Source organism: Salarias fasciatus, chromosome 8 (genome assembly GCF_902148845.1).
Source record: "Salarias fasciatus chromosome 8, fSalaFa1.1, whole genome shotgun sequence".
Taxonomy (NCBI): domain Eukaryota; kingdom Metazoa; phylum Chordata; class Actinopteri; order Blenniiformes; family Blenniidae; genus Salarias; species Salarias fasciatus.
In genome coordinates, this window is record NC_043752.1 from 2742377 (window position 1) to 2761012 (window position 18636).

General features: G+C 47.1%; 3 protein-coding genes across 5 annotated transcripts in view; 2 read left to right on the plus strand and 1 right to left on the minus strand.

Moving 5' to 3' along the window:
* LOC115393247 (ankyrin-3-like) overlaps positions 1-3214 on the plus strand; it is a 110881-nt gene extending 107667 nt beyond the window's left edge. For all 3 annotated transcript variants that reach the window (XM_030098131.1, XM_030098132.1, XM_030098130.1), the window contains 4 exons: positions 129-212; positions 350-574; positions 1381-1443; positions 1944-3214. In XM_030098131.1, the coding sequence (XP_029953991.1) occupies positions 129-212; positions 350-574; positions 1381-1419 (348 nt within the window). In that variant the 3' untranslated portion in view covers positions 1420-1443; positions 1944-3214. The remainder of the gene's footprint in view (positions 1-128; positions 213-349; positions 575-1380; positions 1444-1943) is intronic.
* Positions 3215-5290: 2076 nt separating this feature from the next.
* g6pc1a.2 (glucose-6-phosphatase catalytic subunit 1a, tandem duplicate 2) lies at positions 5291-7922 on the minus strand. Its single transcript, XM_030098799.1, has 5 exons — positions 7690-7922; positions 7502-7611; positions 6273-6393; positions 5939-6054; positions 5291-5796 (listed from the first exon to the last, which is right to left on the minus strand). The coding sequence occupies exons 1-5, from the start codon at positions 7920-7922 to the stop codon at positions 5291-5293; spliced, it is 1086 nt and encodes a 361-aa protein (XP_029954659.1).
* Positions 7923-8937: 1015 nt separating this feature from the next.
* Positions 8938-10956, plus strand: g6pc1a.1 (glucose-6-phosphatase catalytic subunit 1a, tandem duplicate 1). Its single transcript, XM_030098800.1, has 5 exons — positions 8938-9155; positions 9241-9350; positions 10036-10141; positions 10240-10355; positions 10454-10956. The coding sequence occupies exons 1-5, from the start codon at positions 8938-8940 to the stop codon at positions 10954-10956; spliced, it is 1053 nt and encodes a 350-aa protein (XP_029954660.1).
* Positions 10957-18636: the final 7680 nt, after the last annotated feature.

The window sequence follows — 18636 nt, forward strand, 5'->3', positions numbered from 1 at the left end:
CAGACTTCCTGTTCCAGCCGCCCGCTGTGTGAACGCTGCTCCGCTGGCTGGATTTTAATCTCGCCCGTCATTATGAACTCACCTCCCCCTTCTGTCTCCCGCCCCTCCATCTCCACACTGACCTCCAGGGGGAGGAGGCCAGAAACATTCCGGGGGAGTCTGTGACGGAGGAGCAGTTCACAGACGAAGACGGGAATCTGGTCACCAGAAAAGTAACCGTCCTCCTCTTCCTCCTCCATCACCTGTCTCTCTCTCTCTCTCTCTCACACACACAGGATGCAGCCACACTCTTTCACATGCTCCCCCCACCTCCCCCCACCTCCTCCTGACCTGCTTCTGCCCCCTACAGGTGATCAGAAAGGTGGTGCGCCGGGTTTACAACACTGAGGAGAGGCGGGAAAGTGAAGGGGAGGTAATAGCAGACGAGGCTGATGGTGCTGCTGGTGGTGGAGCTGCTGGTGCTGCTGGGGGAGGAGGGGGAGGAGGTGGTGGTGCAGCCGCTCCATCCTCGGCGGGGAAAAGCAAGAAGAAGTCAAAGCGCTCCCGCCACAAGGAGGAGAGAGGGAAGACTGAGGTTACTGCTGACCGATCGCTGCTCCGTCGCTCCTGCATGAAGCTCCGACTCGAGAAACTCCGGATCCAATCAGAATAAGGAACCAACGAGCAAACGAACGATCGGACGAATGAGCAAACGTACAAGCAAACAGACAAGCGTGTGAACGAACCAACAAATAGGCGAGCGAACGGCTGATGCGAAAGAATTATGGCTGTTTTTCATTTTGAAGACTAATTTGACAAAGAAAGTGTCTTAAGTTTTTCTACACGACGCTTTATTTTGAAAGGAAATCCAAAAAAAGTCAAAAAAGTAAATTGTGTCTTTGTGATGCTTTGATTCCGGAGACACTGGTGAGAAATCCGTCCGACCAGAAGAAGCCATTTCAACAGTGAATTTGAATCCAACTGATGAATTTAAGTAAATTGTTGAAATTGCAGCTGTGGTTTTGAAACGGTCTTGAAATGCAGATGAATCGTCCGTCGGCCTCGGTTCGTTTGACGCTTTCCTTCAGTCTTCGGGTGAAGCGGCTGTTTTCGCTGCTGTCAGATCAGATTGTGTGTTTTCAGTGGCTCCGTTCGCCACCGTTCCTCCAGTCCCGGAGCCGCCTCTCTCTCTCTGTCTGCTGTGTCACTAACATCACTTCCTCCACTAACGTAGAAAAGTCTGGTTTTTAGTTTCCTGGTGTTTCAGCTCACTGAACCTTCTCTCTCCTCCGACGCGTCGTCCTTCCTTCCAGCATGTCGCCGCTGAACCGAGCCGAGCTGCAGTTCATCAGTCCGCCTGCTAACTCTCCTCTGTCCTGTGTTTCTCTGCCCTCCTTCAAGCCCGGAGACAAGAAACAAGGGAAGAAGAGTCAGTCGTAACGGGAGCGCTCCCACCGACACCTGGTAACACCTTCTGCTTTAACGGTCCAAATCAGACTCAACATGTTGATTCATCACTGCTGAAACTCTCCTGACCTCCTGTGGGACGTCTCCAGTTATAAAAGCTTTATTTAAAGTTATAAAAGATGATTTTCTGATCAGTTTTTACGTCGTAAAACAAATTTAAGAAGTAGAAAATACGTTATTGCTCTCAGGGGGAAATGGTTCATTAATAGAACATTACTCATAGATGATATTTAGTTCAATGAAATTCAAGTGTTCTTGGAATTCACCAGTTCCCAACTGAAGAGATAGAAATACGCAGATAGAATAATTTTTTTATAGAGTAAAAATAATCTCTTTAAAGTCAGTTTCCTGTTTAAAGGCAGTGTTCCTCATCTATAGGCTGTTTGTCATGTGACCCAGCGTGATTCGTCCCACTTTTTAGTTCAAAATAATCCATTAGAATAGAAGACTTACAACTCTGAGTGTTCTGTGGTGAAGGTGCGACCTCTGACCTCCAGGTGGGCGCCCTCCACCTGCCACCCCACACTCGACCTCGGGGGAGGAACCGCGACCCGGAGCCCCGATGAGAATCGATCCGGTCGACCCTCAGCGTGTCTCCAGCTTCCACTTCGACGAAAAAAACAGAAAAACGCATGTTTTTTTTTTTCTTTATTCTTTTTTTTTTTTTTTTTTTTTTCTGCGAGAGCGATTTCCTTTCCTTTGATTTCGCATGAGCATGTCACTAAAACTCACGAGCCGGCCGGACGGCGGCGGCGGCGGCGGCGGCAGGACGCGCATGGACGTGAGCGGGAACTTTCTCCTGAAGCGGCACGAAGCCAGACGAGAAAATGAAAATGAGAACGAAATAAAGCGGACTGTGAGACGGACTCTCAGACACTCGCCTTACACGGTCCGCCGCAGCACCTGCTTCTTTTATACACACCCAGTCCAACGGCGGATTTTCTTTTCTCCTTGTATATAAATGACACTGTACAAAAAGAATCAGTAGCTTCACAGATTGTTTATGCACTGATTTGCGTTGATGAAGCTTTGCAGACTTTGTATTGAGAGCAGGGTGTGGGTGTGTGCGTGTGTGCGTGTGCGCGTGTGAGACCTGACATGCTCTTCCTGATACCACAAAAAAAAAAACACAAAAGGCAAACGAACAGCTTGATTTGAAGCCTTTCCTTTTAACTCGGTCGTCTGGGATTCTTTGCTGCATGTGTCGTCGTCACTTTATGGTTCTTTTAATTTTAATTTTAATTTTATTTTCCTTCTGATTGGAAGCACTGCTCAACACTTCCAGTTCTTCTGTCTGCACTCATCACAGAACCATCAATCCTGTCATTTATTACTGTTTTTTTTTTTCTTTTTAACAAGCAGAAAACACACACTCCACTAAAACTGTCCCCGAATATAACTGCAGACGAGTGTGTGTGTGTGAGTGTGTGTGTGTGTAACATCCAATACTACAAGTTCAAGCTTTTAGGTCGACTGTGGTTTTAACAAAAAGGGGACGTGTTTGTTTTGTTATTTTAGGTGAAGACAGAGAAAATGACTTTCAGCCCGAACTCTTTGTACAAACAGCTGGAATCTGTCGCTCGCTCACTTTTCAAAGGGGATTTTCTGTTTCCGTTCTCGTGTAAATCTCTTTTCTTTTCATACCGATCCACCCGCAGCGTCTGTTTGTTCAATCTCTGGTACCGACATGTATGACGAACCAACATAGCCTACACTGGATGATCCAAGTAATTATTTAAGCAGAAGAATAAATTGTGTTTAAACTGAAGCGGCCGGAGTTTGTCTGCTTTGTTTTTAACCGCTTCGATCTGTGTAAACTGCAAATCCTCGTTTCTGGGTGGTTTCGTTGTGTGAACGCCGCCGTGACGCGCACACACACGCACACACACACACACACACACACACACACACACACGTTCACCTGTAAAGTTCCTGAACACAGACAAATATTGAATGTTCGGCTGAGAGCAGGACACACAAACAGGCTGAAGGTTTGAGCTTTAGAACAAAATGTTTCTGGAGAAGAAACCGAGAGAGAAGCTCAGATCAGACTTCAGCAGCTGAGATCACACCTTTCAAAAAAAAAAAAAAAAAAAAGTAAGAATAACGGAAGAATAAGAACTAAGGAACATTGTTAATGGAGTCCCCCAGGGGTCAGTGCTGGGCCCTAAACTTTTAATGATATCTTTAATGTTTCAGATGTTTTAAAGCCTGTTTTGTTTGCAGATGACAAAAATATATTTAGTTCAGGTCATGATCTGAATGAAGTGGTTCAACTGGTTGACTCAGAAATCAATCGACTTAAAACATGGTTTAATATAAATAAACTTTCATTAAATCTGAGCAATAATGTTATTCGAGAACAGCAGAAAAATAACACGAACAGAGATACTGTGTGATGGGGTGAACGCTGAAAGGTAACAGAAACCACATGTCTAGGAGAAGCAGTTGATGAAAATCTAAATTTACACGTCGCATAAGACGTCTACGTTCTAAAATCTCAAAATCAAAAAAACAACACTAACAAGTAAAGTATGAAAAATTGATTCTACAATAATCAGAAATAGAAGAAACTCAAAAGGTTTAAAGAAAACACTGCTTTAATGGCAAAATAAAATGCTAAAGTTTTTTTTTTTTTTTTTGAGGTAGAACCTAGCTTTAAGGGTGAAATAGATGAAATGGCTAAAATTACACCACAACTTCCGTGTATTTTAACATTTTTGATTGTGAGAAAAGTGGATTTCTATGTTCTGAAAAGTTGTGTTCAATTCTTACTGCTCTTCTTTTGCTGAATAATGATTCTGTTTAGAGATCTTAAATAAATATTTCCCCGTACTTCCACACAGTAAATGAGATAAGGTAAAATCAGTGAGTTCTAAGAAAGATTTCTCATAGTTTTTTTTTTACCTTTGTCCCTGGACTGAGATGCTTCTGGATATTTTGTTTTGAACTTGTTTTATTTGAGGTTTCCAGGAAATTTTTATTACCAATCAACACTTTTTTACGTTTTCTATAACCACGCCCTCGATCTTTACTTTAGCCTGATTATTTAGTTTATATTTTCCAAAATCATGATTTTTGCTTTACAATCTATATCTGTAAACTTTGTATGACCTTTTTAATCAAACCATGATTTGATTTTCTTCAACTCTGATGTGATTAATTCAAAAAGATGTCATAAATCCTCAACCGTTCCTAAAATACTTGTATCAATAATAGAAATTTCACAATTTCCCACTCTGTACAGATGTGGTTGATGTACAGTCAGAACAGTTTAGATCCCAACACTGAGCCCTGGGGGACGCCATCTCCAAAATTTCTTTACTGAGCATTGAAATTTCAAGCAGGTGATTTGTATCAATTCTCATCAAAATGTCAATAAAACCTTCATATTCATACATTAAATGCTTAAAAAAATAAAAAATACTGAATTTATATTAAAAAAAGAAACCCTTGCAAGTAGTCAGGATGTGAGTCAGTTCATTTACATTTCTTTATTTAAAAAACATTTTCAAAAATACTTTCTGAAACATTTAAAAATACAATAATGTTACAGTTGAAACGGCACATCAAAGGTGTGTGTGAAGGTTCTGGCAGCGGGGTCATTATGCTGTTTGGAGGGATTTATAGTAGTTCTCTGGAAGTGCCTGTTTGCATCGTGGGCGGTGCTTGTTGCTTGTTGCTTGTTGCTTGTTGCTTGTTGCTTGTTGCTTGTTGCGTTTTGCCACACAGAGTTCAAGGTTCACAGTCCCGCCGGACTTTTCCTGAGCTGAGGTTCGTCATGTGGACGTAGGAATCTGCGGAGGAGAGTTTGTTCTTCTGAGTCTTATTGGGGGGGGCGGAGTCACGCGGCCTTCCTGGCCTGCTGACTCAGCGCCCGGTTGACGCAGTACGGGATGATGCTGACGGTGACCAGCGGCACGGTGGCGCTCTTGCAGAAGGACAGCAGGTAGAAGAGGGCGGCGGTGTGCGTGGGCGGCTTGAAGGAGTCGAAGAGGTGCAGCAGGACGAGCGAGCTGAGCGCGCAGGCCGCCCGGGACGCCGCGCCGCCGCCGCCCTTCTTGGCCTCGGCGTGGAGCGGCGAGTGCAGGCCCAGGCCCAGCCCGAACAGCGTGCCCATGTTCCTCAGCAGGCTGGCGAAGGGCGTGGTGTCCAGGTGCACCCACTCCGCCCTCACGCACCAGCGCTGGGCCTTCTCCATGGTCCACAGCAGGTCCACGCCCACGGCGCGCAGCAGCAGGTAGAAGCCCACCGCGAAGCCGGTCAGGAAGAGCGTCACCAGCAGGTACCTCCTCATGCTGGCGCCGTAGATCCACTGCGTCCTGTTGAAGGCTTCGGCCACCATCATACCTGCGGGTCACACAGAGTCGGTGAGGACGCGTCCTCTGCTGGACGGAGTGGAAAACACGAACCTGAACACTGAACCTGAACCCACAACCTGCACCTAACCCAGAACGCTGTGACGGCGCGCCGCTCCACTGCCCGAACTGACCTGTGATGACGCCGGCGACGACCTGATGCGGGAAGTGAGCGGCGATGAAGACCCTGGAGAGGCAGACGCAGACCTGCACGGCGCCGAACAGCGTCCACAGGACCGCCTTCAGGTACCTGCCGGACGCCGGAGAGCAGGTCAGCCGGAGGTCGATTAACACACTTTCTGCCCTCTTATCTCATCAAAACAACCCTGGAATGAGCAACTGGTCCCGACCAGCAGTTCTCAGACGTCAATGATCGACAGCGGCTCGGAGCTGATAGCGTGTCCCAGGAGATAAGGCCACGGTAAACAGCGCGGGGGAAAACAGACTTTCAGGAATGTCCGCACTCACCAGTCTCGGCCGGCGTTCTTCTTGCTCCCAAACTTCTTCTTGGTGGTGAGCAGGGCGAGGATGGAGGTGACCAGGGTGTAGTAAACCCCCGCTGCTCCCATGGCGTGGCCGGAGGGGCTTCCTGGGACGCAGAGGGAGGATTCACGTCACATCGGACCGAGCATCGCTCAGAAAAACAGCCCCGTTCGGTTTGAGAGGAAATCTCAAATCTATAATCAATAAAGTCATGAAGGCCGATAAGGTGGAAAAATGAGACCGTTCTAGGTGAAATGGAGCCAAAAAGAAGAGTGAGTTATTCCTCATTGACACTCTGAGGGCCACCCACGCAGACCTGACGGGCCACATGTGGCCCACGGGCCTTATGTTGACCACGTCTGTTTTAAATCTTCCAGATTACATTAAGAAAACTAGAGCAAGTGAACAGGTAGCGCTAATCATTTATTTAATTTATTGTCAACTCTCACTGCTTTGTAAAATGCCAAACACTTACTTAAATATAATCATTGATATTTTGGGACTAAAGAAGGACGAGGATGACCACAGGAACAAGTTGTTTCATTTAATCTCAGTTCATGTTATTAAAAAAACAAAAATCCTCTAACCTTAATCTAATCCTCAAAAAATGAGCCAAATTCATATTTTTTCTTAGACGGATCCTGTCTTCTGATCCCACCTTGAGTCAGATTTTATTGGGATCAATTAACTTTCATTTCAGGTAATCAAACTCATAAACGTAGATAACTTGGATAACCTCACAGTATCATTCAAGCTTCAGTTGGAAATGCAAGTCAGTGTGTCACTTTTCCAATAAAATTTTAATCTTTCTTTTTTCCTTTTATCATTTCTGTTTATTGATAATTTGCTGAATAAATAGCAGCCGTTAAGCTCCAGAGACCAGAAACTATATTGAATAGAGCCTTTCGGATTAGGATTAGGGTTTAGGGTTAGGGTTAGGGTTTAGGTTTAGGGTTAGGTAGGTTAGGTGTTCCAAACTATCAAAATAAAGAATTCCAGGATTGATTATTGATACTGATTGATTATTGAGGTCTGTCAGATCTGAATGAATGAACCTGACAGTGTGTCCATCAAACTGACCCTAACTCCAGTCATTCTTGTCTCTTCAGTAAATAACTCCTGATCTGGATTTAGTGAGTATTTAGCGGGAGTTTCTCCCCTGGAGGCTCTCCTGAGGCTGAGGCAGGTGAGGGATTTGTGTGCTGCTGTCTCACCTGGCCCCGTCTCACAGGTCATGGGATACTGCTCGATGTGAGGCCGGACGCCGCCGGCGTAGTACGGCGTCTCGTGGACCCACCAGTACGGCCGCTCCCCGAACAGGATCCTGCAGACGGAGACGGAGACCCGGTTAGCTCGGGGGGGGGGACGGACTCCCGCCTGCCTGGACGGGGGCCCCACTCACCACTTGAAGACCAGGTTGAGCCAGTCCCCGATCACCGCCACCCAGATGAGCTTGACGCCGACGGCCGGCCGCAGGTGGAACCACAGAGGGAAGAAGATGAAGAAGGTGTTCCTGAGGTCGGCGGCCCAGGACACCCACAGGAACAGGCCCCGGGCGTCGCTGTAGTGGGTCTGCAGGTAGCGGGTGCTGCTCACTCCGAAGCCCTGCACGGGGTCCATGATGGCGTCGAACATGGTGTCGCTGAGAGGAGCCGAGGCGACGTGCCGCTTGACGGAGTCGACACTGTTGCCTCCAGAGACGCGGCCGGTTGTTTTATACGTGAGGGACCCACAACCCCGACGCGTGCTCAGCGCTGATCTTTGGACCTGACACACATGTGTAATGAAACACCGTGAGTCAGGGGAGTTTGGGACGCTTTTCACGCAAACAAGTCGGGAAGGACACACACACACCTCTACACACACTTACAGTGATGGTGTCTTTCTCGCTGAATCACAGCAGGAGGCACGAGAGCGGCGCGGCGGACCGGCCGTGACCTCTGTGAGACCGTTCGCACAGGGATGTTTGTTTTGCTCGCTGCTCTGAAACATCGACCTGCAGCTCCGCTCTCGTCTTTTCTCCACACATTCCTTCATTTCTCGGGCTCTTCTCTCCACTCGCCGGCGGCGTGCCACTTATGTAATTGTTTTTCTGATGAACTGGTGAAAACAGCCAGTCCCGATGATGGGGTAATCCATCTTCAGGTTACATAAGGAGATCAATGATCAAGTCATTAGGTTTAGGCCGAGGAGATAGCCGCTGATAAAAGAGGAAACAGCAGATTAAGTGTGTCTGGGTGTCAAAAGCAGCTCATTATGACACCGACGCCTCTCAGGTTTCTGTTCAGAAGGTTATCAAGTGACAAAAAGGAACTATTTCAACCAAATTGATTCCCCAAAAAATTAATAAAAAAACAGCAAAAAGGTTTCATGCGTGAATCGGGATGTTTCTGAGTGAAAGCAGGTTTGACTCCAGTCTGCAGCCGTGTGGCGGGGGCCACAGGGGTGTAAAGGTTAAGGAACCCATCTGCACTTTCCCAAAGGCAAACAAAATGCGAGCCTGGAGTAAAGTCCAGATGGGAATCACACAGAGGCAGACGAGACGGAGAGCCCGGAGGAGCTCTGCAGCAGCGGCAGCGGCGACCAGAAGGAGGGAACAGAAACCCAACAGAAGGCGAGTCGGAGCTGAGACGGGTCCGGCCGGGACAGCATGGATCTCCTGCACAGCTGGGGCGTGGGGCTGGCCGTCCGCCTGCAGACCGGCTACAGCGGCTACCAGGGCCTGTTCAGCCTGGCGTCCACCGTGGCCGACCTGCACACCACCTTCTTCTGGTGGTTCCCGGTCTGGTTCCACCTGCGCAGGGACACGGGGCTGCGGCTCATCTGGGTGGCCGTGATCGGAGACTGGCTCAACCTGGTCCTCAAATGGTGAAGCCGCAGCGCGACGGGCCGAAAACACACACACACACACGCTCCCCCGGCTGTGTTTGATCTGTGTTTCCCTCCACCGCAGGGTGCTGTTCGGACAGAGGCCCTACTGGTGGGTCCACGAGACCCAGTTTTATGGAGCCGGACCGGCTCCTTCGCTGCAGCAGTTCCCCATCACATGTGAGACTGGACCAGGTATTTACCGGACATGGAGAGATCACATGATGGGTCAGGAGGAAACAGGCATTTAGACACCATGGATGGACGGATGGATGGATGGACGGATGGATGGGAGTTATGGCTTTTTTTGCATATATGCACCTCTGTTTACTATTAATATTCGTCTATATTTGGACAAATAAAACTGATATTAATCATGAATAGTATCTGAGGTGGAAGAAAAGCCTTGATGGAAATGAAGACACTGCCGTGCATGATGATAGAATTTGTGTTTATGCGTAATACTAGTTGCACCAATAGGAAATGCTTTACTTACTGTTCTTTAAGACAAACATTCCCTTTAACCAACAGAGTTTAGAACAGAAGTGGAACTATTCTGTTTGGAAAGTTCATCATTTATTCAAAAATAGAGAAATATGTGTGAATGTGGAACTGATATAAATCAGTTTGATTAGGTAATGTAAAGTTTCCAGTGAAAATGTAAAATACTAGAATTTCTTCATCATCTTACTAATAAATCCTCAGCAGTGAAGCGTTCAGCCGGTTAATAGTTAACCCTTTCTTCTCTCTAATGCCTTTTCTCATGAATGAATGTTAGCTGATTGTCATAAACTCCAGCATCTCGTCCCTTTACAGTCGCTGACAGTCCATTGAGGTGTGTGTCATTAAAGCGCTGTAACGCTGAGTGTGTGTGCTGCAGGAAGCCCCTCCGGTCACGCCATGGCGGCGGCGGGCGTCTGGTACGTGATGGTGACGGCGCTGCTCTCCATGGCAGCGGAGAGGAAGTACCCGGCCGCCGTGTTCCTGTGAGTGTGTGTGTGTGTGTGTGTGTGTGTGTGTGTGTGTGCTTCAGACTGATCGGCCCCCGGACGACCTTTAACCCTCACACGTTTCGCTCCGTCAGGGCCGTGCAGGTGGGCCTGTGGGGTCTCATGGGCCTGGTGGAGCTGCTGGTCTGCATGTCCAGGGTCTTCATGGCCGCTCACTTCCCTCACCAGGTCATCGCTGGAGCCGTCACAGGTAGCAGGACGTCAGCCGTGAGGCGGCGGAGCGGCGTTTTCAGGGTGTGAACGGAGCCCAGTAAACAGCCCGCCTGTGTTTTCTGTTTCGGCGAGCAGGCGTGCTGGTCGCCGAGCTGGTCTCCAGGGTCAAGTGGATCTACGGCGCCAGCCTGGCGAGGTACGTGCTGGTGACGCTCTTCCTGACCGGCTTCGCGGTGGGCTTCTACCTGCTGCTGCGCGCCGTGGGCGTGGACCTGCTGTGGACCATGGAGAAGGCCCAGCGCTGGTGCGTGAGGGCGGAGTGGGTGCACCTGGACTCCACGCCCTTCGCCAGCCTGCTGAGGAACATGGGCAGCCTGTTCGGGCTGGGCCTGGGCCTGCACTCGCCGCGGCGCGGCGCCGGGAGCCGCGGCGGCGCCGCCTTCAGGACGGGGTGCGTCGGCGTCTCGCTGCTGCTGCTGCAGCTGCTGGACTCCTGGACCTTCTCCTCAGAGAACCACCTGACTTTTTACCTGCTTTCGTTCGGGAAGAACGCCGTGGCTCTCCTCATCCCCACCACGCTGGTGCCGGCAGCGCTGGGCCGGCTCTTCCCGGGAAATAAAAACCAGAAACACTTTTAAATCTAACTTGTGGTCCACAGATGATTCACAGACTTGGGGGTTTCAGCGGGGATCTGCTAGATTTCGTCTTAATTCAAACGGGAAAAGCAGGAGCGGTTGTTACAACGAGAACGTCAGGAGTTTGCATGTTCTCTCTGTGCACGGTGGGGTTTGCTTTACGTACCTCCCACGATTCAAAAACATGCATCCGAGCAAAAAAACTAAATAATTAAATGAGCAACGCTGCAGCAGAGGAGACGGCGACACAGTTCACTGTCACTTTAACAGACACTGTGAAACTCCACCATCAGGCGCTCAGCCAGAAACGGCCGCTTGGAGCGGAGTGAGAACCAGCATGTGTCGCATGAAAACACAGGTTTACACAAACACAAGTCACTGAAACAAGCAAAAAAAAAAACCTTGAAGATGCTGTGAAAACTGCTTTAAATCACTGTTCAGGCAGAGGAAATCCATCCTAACGGCTCGATGAGTTTGGTCTAAACTGGTGAAGGAGCCAGAAGAAATTCATGTTACACCAAATCACTTTGTTCCCTGTGATCGATGGGATCATAGCTTTAAGAAATTTAACATTAAAGGACAATTTCACAGCAGGATTGGGTTTAATTTCCTTCAACAGGAAGGCACAAGATGTTTGGATGATGCTCTATTTGTGGCTTTAAATGAGGAGTCTTCAGCTCCATTTGAGCGACTTTTAATTCCATCTGTTTACTTTGCAAAGAATAAAAAAGTGTGTGCATAATTTTGTTTTGATCACTATCATTAAAAACAGTGGTTTTGATATTTAAGGTTTTCTATATATTCAGCGAAGCAGAAGCTCTGTTATCTACAGTATGAAAAACTTTGAATGGAATAATCGACCAACGCTGGAAATAAAGTTTAGATTGTTGTTTTTTTTTTTCTTTTATTGTTCATAAACTGAGAAAAAAACAGAACAGGAAACAGCCAGCCTCGTGTTTCCTACCAGGTTTTGGGCTCATTTTAGCAGCAGCAGCAGCAGCCCCCCCCCCCCCCCCCCCCCCAGCAGCAGCAGCAGCAGCTCCCCCCACCCCCATGTTTAACTCTCAGGACTGACACTGATTAATTCCCGGGCAGGAACAACCATCAAACATTAACCAGAGCATGCTCTCGTCACACGGCTCCTCGCCGCGGGGGTCAAGGGGCAGCAGGGTGCTGCAGGCAGCACGTGTGCGCCTCGAGGCTCCCCTCTGGAAGTGGAGCGGCCGTCAGCGCTCGCACACGCCTCGATCACGTCGGCACGCCTCCGCCTTCCCGCCAATCAGATCGCACGCAGGGTTTATTATGCGGTCACCTAAAATCTGAGAGATAACGGCAGGAACTGGGCTGGAGAATAACATGTTCTTCCAAGGATTCACGTCATCGGCGATTAGCATTAGCTGCGGTGGTTTTGTTTGTCCTTTAACATCCAGATTCTAGAGCATTTTCCGCAGTGTGAAGACCAGCTCTTGTTTTCTTCCACTGCATTCTAAATGTTTCATATTCAGATGATAATCTGGGATATTGGGAAACATTCCGTCTTATCGCTTCCAGTCACTTCCAAAGCCTATATCTATACAGCACTGCACTGTGTGTGAGTGTGTGTTTGAGTGTGTGGCGTCACCGCGGTGTCGGGGACATCGGGTGACGGTTTCAGCTGTTTGCAGTTGGACTGCTGGTGTTTTTGTGACGCGCCCGCCCCGCAGGGAACGCCGTGTGTCCTCATTCCACCGAAGTCAAGGTTCTGAACTGCACTCAAACACACCACCTTAACACACCGCTCACACGTTTTTGTGCACAAGCATGCATGTTCATGTGCACACACACATAACTGCTGTTACATTGTAATTTCATATCAGCGTCATTGCTACTTAGCGTCGTGCTTGATGATGTTTATGAGTCAGAAACTAAATGAATCAGAAATTTGATTCTACCATCCGGCGTCCCAAAGAAAATTCAGCCATGACCCAGTTTGCCTCCAGCTCCACAGGTTGAGAAACAGCTTCAGCCTCTGAGTTTCAAACAATTTTGTGTCTACATTTAAAGAGTGTGCCAGCCCGTTGTGCTCTCTGAGGGTGTTCTATAAGAGGTGCAACTACTTTTCCATCTACAAATTCAACATGTGGCTGGTGTGTGTGTCTTGAGAGACTGTTGACGTCTTCACCGGCCTTCAACATGAAAACTTGTGGAAAAGATGATTGTTTTGTGTTTCTTAGCTTTTTCTTGATTTCTTTCTTCTGTGGAACAAGCGGCCCCAGAAGCCTTTGGGCCGGCTGTCCCCCTCCCCCTCCCCCTCCCCCTCCTCTGCTGCTTTCACCTCCTCCTGCTCTTTAGAAGCTGCTCCCTCTGACTGTCTTATCGCCAGTGCCTCTAATTCGGTCACCTTCCTCTTGAGCTCTTCTCCTTCCTCCAGCACTTCCACCTTGGAAACAGTCATGTTTCCCTCAATGGTGGTGACCACCTCCTTCACCCCAGAGCTGTTCTTTAAATGTAACACCGTCCATCTGCCGAACAAATCCCTCGTCTCCATCACAACAACCTTCTTTGTCTCCTCTGTGGCATTTACAGTCTTTTTTTTCTCTCCTCCTCTGAACAGCTTCCTGAAGCCTCCCTTCAGTTTTCTCCTGGCCTTTATAGTCTCCACCAAGATCTTGTTAGTGTCTTTGATCTTGGTCTTCTCTGCCTGGAGAGTCTGGTTCTGCTCCTGGAGGGTGTGCTTCTCCTCCTGGAGGATGTGGTTCTGCTCCTGCAGGAACTGCTTTTCCTCCTTTAGAGTTTGGTTCTGTTCCTGCAGGGTCTTGTTGTCCTCCTGGAGGATGCGGTTCTGCTCCTGGAGGATGCAGTTCTGCTCCTGGAGGATGTGGTTCTGCTCCTGGAGGATGTGGTTCTGCTCCTGCAGGAACTGCTTTTCCTCCTTTAGAGTCTGGTTCTGTTCCTGCAGGGTCTTGTTGTCCTCCTGGAGGATGCGGTTCTGCTCCTGGAGGATGTGGTTCTGCTCCTGGAGGAACTGCTTCCCCTCCTTTAAGGTCTGGTTCTCCTCCAAAACGGACTGGTTCTGGGCCTCAAGGAACTCATTCCTCGAATGAAGGAACTGGCTCCTCGCCTGGAGGGACTCGTTTTTCTCCTGGAGGAACTGGATTCTTGCCTGGAGGACCTCCTTCCCCTCCTGCTGCTCATCCTGCTCCAGCTGTCCATCCTGCTCCCTCAGAGCAGTTTTCATAGCCAGCATCTCCATTTCTCTGTTGTGAAGCGTCTCCAGGAGCTGGTCGATGTGGGAGCGCATTTCTAGAAGCTCCTGAGGAATGTTGAATCTCCGGCGAGGGTTGCCAGGAAATCCTCTTCTGCCTCTGGGATTCTGACTGTGGGCCATTTCTGAGGCGTGTTTGTCGCTTGTGGCTGAAATGTGGCTGAAATGTGCTGAAACGCGTTGGATATCTCTCAGAGCTGCAGAGCCGCCAGATGTTCTGATGGTATGTGGACCAGATCAGCAGAGCAAAGCTGAAAGGAGCAGAAGACATGATGATGTCATCAGAGATGGAACGCGGGATCAAAGCTTCAAAGCTCCGCCCAGTGACGTCACACCCAATGGTTTAACAGTAGCGTGGAAACCCCGCCCCCTTTACGTTTTGTTTTTCGTTTTGGCTTTTTTTTTTTTTTTTGCATGTTTGTCACCCCTAAATCAGATCACAAAATTCAGATCATTCAATACATTTAAATATAAGACCAAGATAACACCATTAAAAAAATAAGTAATGCAGTTTTGATTATTAAGAGAGGAAAAAGAAGCAAACCCACATGGAGAAGTGTGGCGGAACATAATATCTGTGGCCACTAGGTGGAGCTGGCGCTCCATTATGAGGTTGTTGTCGTGTTGTCAGCCTGCAGTAAAGACCGCTGAACCCAAGCTGCCTTCTCAGAGCTTTATTATGGATACTAAATGAGCACGTTGCCACCCACGAGCAACACAAGGCATGAAGCCACAACATGGTGTCGGAAGTTCGACTGCCAAGGGACAAGAGACAGCGGTAAGAGTAAACTAACTCAAGAAAGCTTGAAGCTAACAGGAGCTAGCTAAAACAAAGCAAGCAGTTTAAGCCGCCATCACCGCTTATGCTCACCGGCAATCTGTCTGAGGCGTGGCCTATGGAGTGAAATTAATGCCAAAACCTCTCCAACACAAAAAACGTGTTTTATTCACAGCCGATGATTCACACACAAACTCAGTGTGTTTTGCAAAAGCAAAATGTCATTCACAACTAATGCACTTAGGTGTGTCCATCAAAAAAACGTTCCACAAATTAAAAATATATATATATGCACTTACATTAAAATATTCTTTAAGTGCAAAATAAAATCTTTTAAGATTAATTTTTTTTCCGAGTACAAAAAACAGTTCTGCGGGTTGGAGAAAAAATTCCGCGGGTTGGAGAAACTATTGGCTCCCCAGCGTCACGTGACTTTTGGCAGTGATTTTGCACCTTCCTGATTCTCATCCGCAGGATTTAGGATTTATTCACAACTGCCAGTGTTGTGTAATTTGCATGCCACAACAGGAGGTGGCGCTGTTGATGCCGTTTAACGCATAGCACCATCCACAACCAGCCAGGACCACAACCGAGTGAGTCAGTCGCCCCAGAACAACGCGCCCTGAGCAGCCAACAGGTGAGTTTGTGGTCATTGTTGATGAAAAATTTAATTATCTTCGTGGGTACATGTCATTTTTGTCACTGCCGGAGCTAACCCATGTTGTGGTGTCCGTGGTGTTAGCTGGTTGCTAGCGTTAGCCACGCTAGCTCAGGGCAGTAGTGGCAAAGCAAACACTCTTTCCTCCTCTTCCTTGTAGATTACTGTTGAATTTATATCATAATTGTCCTCACTCATAGGAGATTGACTTTGAGAGTACATTGTAACTGACCTCATGTTAAAAGTCATAATGGGCAAGTGTGTCTTTCAGGAGAGCTGCTGATGAAGTGAATGAACCTCATCCAGACTGCGCTCCTGTCATCACATCTCAACACACGGAGGTGAAAGCTGCGGAAAGATTCCAACGGAGAAAAAGGAGACAGGAGAGTGTGACGGCAGTTACTGCAGCTGCTGCACCTGAACCTCACACACCTGATGTGTATCAAGCTCCACAACAGAACGACATGGTGGAGAATGAGCAGTGTGTCAGCTGTAAACGAATGAATGGTGAAATTAAGTCCATGTGTGCTGAGATGAACCGCTTGTTTTGTTTATCTTGTTTATATGTGACCAACTTCTGTTTTTCTGTAAATAAAATTGATGGCCAACAGTCTTCCTCTGCTTAATTCTAATATTTATCCTGAACATTTCATTCTGTCAGGACAGGTAAATCTCCTCAGCTGTTACTGCTCATATGGTGACAAAAACCAGCCTCTGCTTTAATAAGTTAATAAGACTATGGTGAAATTAAATGTTGTAGCTCAGTAGCCATTTATGAAACTTCATTTTAATGGGAAATCCTCTGTGAGACTGCGCCATTTACCCATGCTGCAATAATGTCACCATTTCTGGTTTCCAAGTCTTTTCTGTTTATTACCAACCTTCTTGTGTAGTGCAAACGCACTGTTAAAGTTACAGTTCAAATAAGGTGCAAAAGTCTGTGCAAACAAATATCACTGCAACTATATAAAGTACGATTAGATTGTGCATAAACAAATAACACTGCAAATAAAATGAAGGAAAACATTGTGCACCTTGCAGTCCACAGTAGTCCACACAACTAAGTCACAAAACTTAGCAGCTTTCACAAAGATTTCAGTCTGTCTGGCTGTAGTATTTCTGTGTCTGGCTGTAGTATTACTGTCTTCTTCAAGACAAAATGCCATCACTGAATCCAGACAAAAGTTTGTGCCCTGACAACCTGTAGCGTACGGAGCCCCGGACATGACATGGTAAAAAAAAAATTAAATTGTGGCCACGAATTACTAATTCGTTCCCACGAATTAATAAATCGTGCGCACGAATTACTAATTCGTTCCCTCGAAATAATTAAATCGTGCGCACGAATTACTAATTCGTTCCCACGAATTAGTTATATCGTTCATATACTGAACAGTTTAGTAAAGTTGGCAGCATATTGACAGATACGGACTTTCAGTCTCAATAACTCTTTAACAAAATGTCAGTAACATACAAAGGGCGCTGCATCCCATCGTTGTGAGGTGGACGATATGCTACAAGTTCATTTTTATTAAAAAATATCTGTCTATCAAGCAGCAGAAACAATATTGATTTCAATCAGCACCCGGTCGTGCTGCGGGCTTCAGGGACCGTCTACAATTTACAAGACGCAGCAACAGTGAAGACAAATAGCTCAAAAAAAACAAACAAAAAAAACCCAACAACTGAAACAACAACAACAACAACAAAAACGTAATACCACCACTGGGATTTACTACAGTGTCACCATAATCGCTACAACCTTCATTTGTCTCCTATCAAATTTATTGGATATGGTGTTTGTCTTCACTGTTGCAGCGTCTTGTAAGTTGTAGACGGTCCCTGAAGCCCGCAGCACTACCGGGTGCTGATTGAAATCAATATTGTTTCTGCTGCTTGATAGACAGATATTTTTTAATAAAAATGAACTTGTAGCATATCGTCCACCTCACAACGATGGGATGCAGCGCCCTTTGTATGTTACTGACATTTTGTTAAAGAGTTATTGAGACTGAAAGTCCGTATCTGTCAATATGCTGCCAACTATGGAATGAAATCCCTATCAAAATTCAAGAGCATTTTAAATTGATTTGAGAGCAGCATTTATTGATTTCATTCTCGGATTTCATGATATTGTCTCTCAGAACTCTGCTCTCGCGCTCAAATTTGCTCTGCGCGTGCTCAAACTGTGTCCTCGCGCTCGTTTACGACGCTGCTCGCGCAGATTTCCTGCGCTCACACTCAAACTCCTCCTCTTGCTCTCACGGAACTTCTGCTCACGGATCTCTGCTCTGATCTCGGATTTTTCGTGTATCAACGCTGTCAACCAATAGAAAGCCGGCTCGCTCTGACCAATCAGATTATCCCTGTTTGTATACGGGTGCCTTCGCTGTTTCTGAGGAGCGTCGCATACGGGCGGACACCCTTTCAACGGGTTTTATTCACTTCCTCCCTCCAGGGCTGTAATAAATGTGATTTCTTTTAATTTTTTTTTACCACTGTTGGAATAAAATATCATGCAATACATACAACAGCGTCCAAGCTTCTCATTACAATGGCTGTATTGTATAATAATAGCCGCATCGAACACTGCTCTTTGAGGTGTGCTGGTGGAGAAAACAATGTCACCATCCTGAAGGGACGAGGTACCTTTTGTCAGTTTGATTTTCTGTTAAATTGACATAATCACATTCCAATAAACGGGCCAAATTCAACTCGTTTTCCCGTCCTGACTGACAAAATGGATTTTCCACTCATTTCCCGTTTGACAGGTGGGCGGGGCTTACGCCGCTCTCAAAGTAAAGCTGTTCTTAACACAGCGGCAAATGTCTGACTGCTGCTCCAACCTCCTGTCAGGACTGTAAATAACTCATAAAAGTTGTATTAGTGTTACACGAAGAAGCTCACTCTGTGCTTTGCTGCTCTTTGGTTCTCATTGTTAGACGCTAAACTGCATTTTTTCGACTGCCGACTAAATGAAAGTAGTTAAAATGACCAGCAGGG

Bases quoted from the DNA above. Each gene is read 5' to 3' on its own strand.
- g6pc1a.2 (XM_030098799.1), bottom strand. From the start codon at position 7,922: ATGTTCGACGCCATCATGGACCCCGTGCAGGGCTTCGGAGTGAGCAGC. The intron at 6,394-7,501 runs GTGAGACAGCAG...TCTGCGTCCCAG, and splicing joins GACCTGTGAGACGGGGCCAG to GAAGCCCCTCCGGCCACGCC. The intron at 5,797-5,938 runs GTCAGTTCGGGC...TGTGACCCGCAG, and splicing joins CGTCGCCGGCGTCATCACAG to GTATGATGGTGGCCGAAGCC.
- g6pc1a.1 (XM_030098800.1), top strand. From the start codon at position 8,938: ATGGATCTCCTGCACAGCTGGGGCGTGGGGCTGGCCGTCCGCCTGCAG. The intron at 9,351-10,035 runs GTATTTACCGGA...TGTGTGCTGCAG, and splicing joins CACATGTGAGACTGGACCAG to GAAGCCCCTCCGGTCACGCC. The intron at 10,356-10,453 runs GTAGCAGGACGT...TTCGGCGAGCAG, and splicing joins CATCGCTGGAGCCGTCACAG to GCGTGCTGGTCGCCGAGCTG.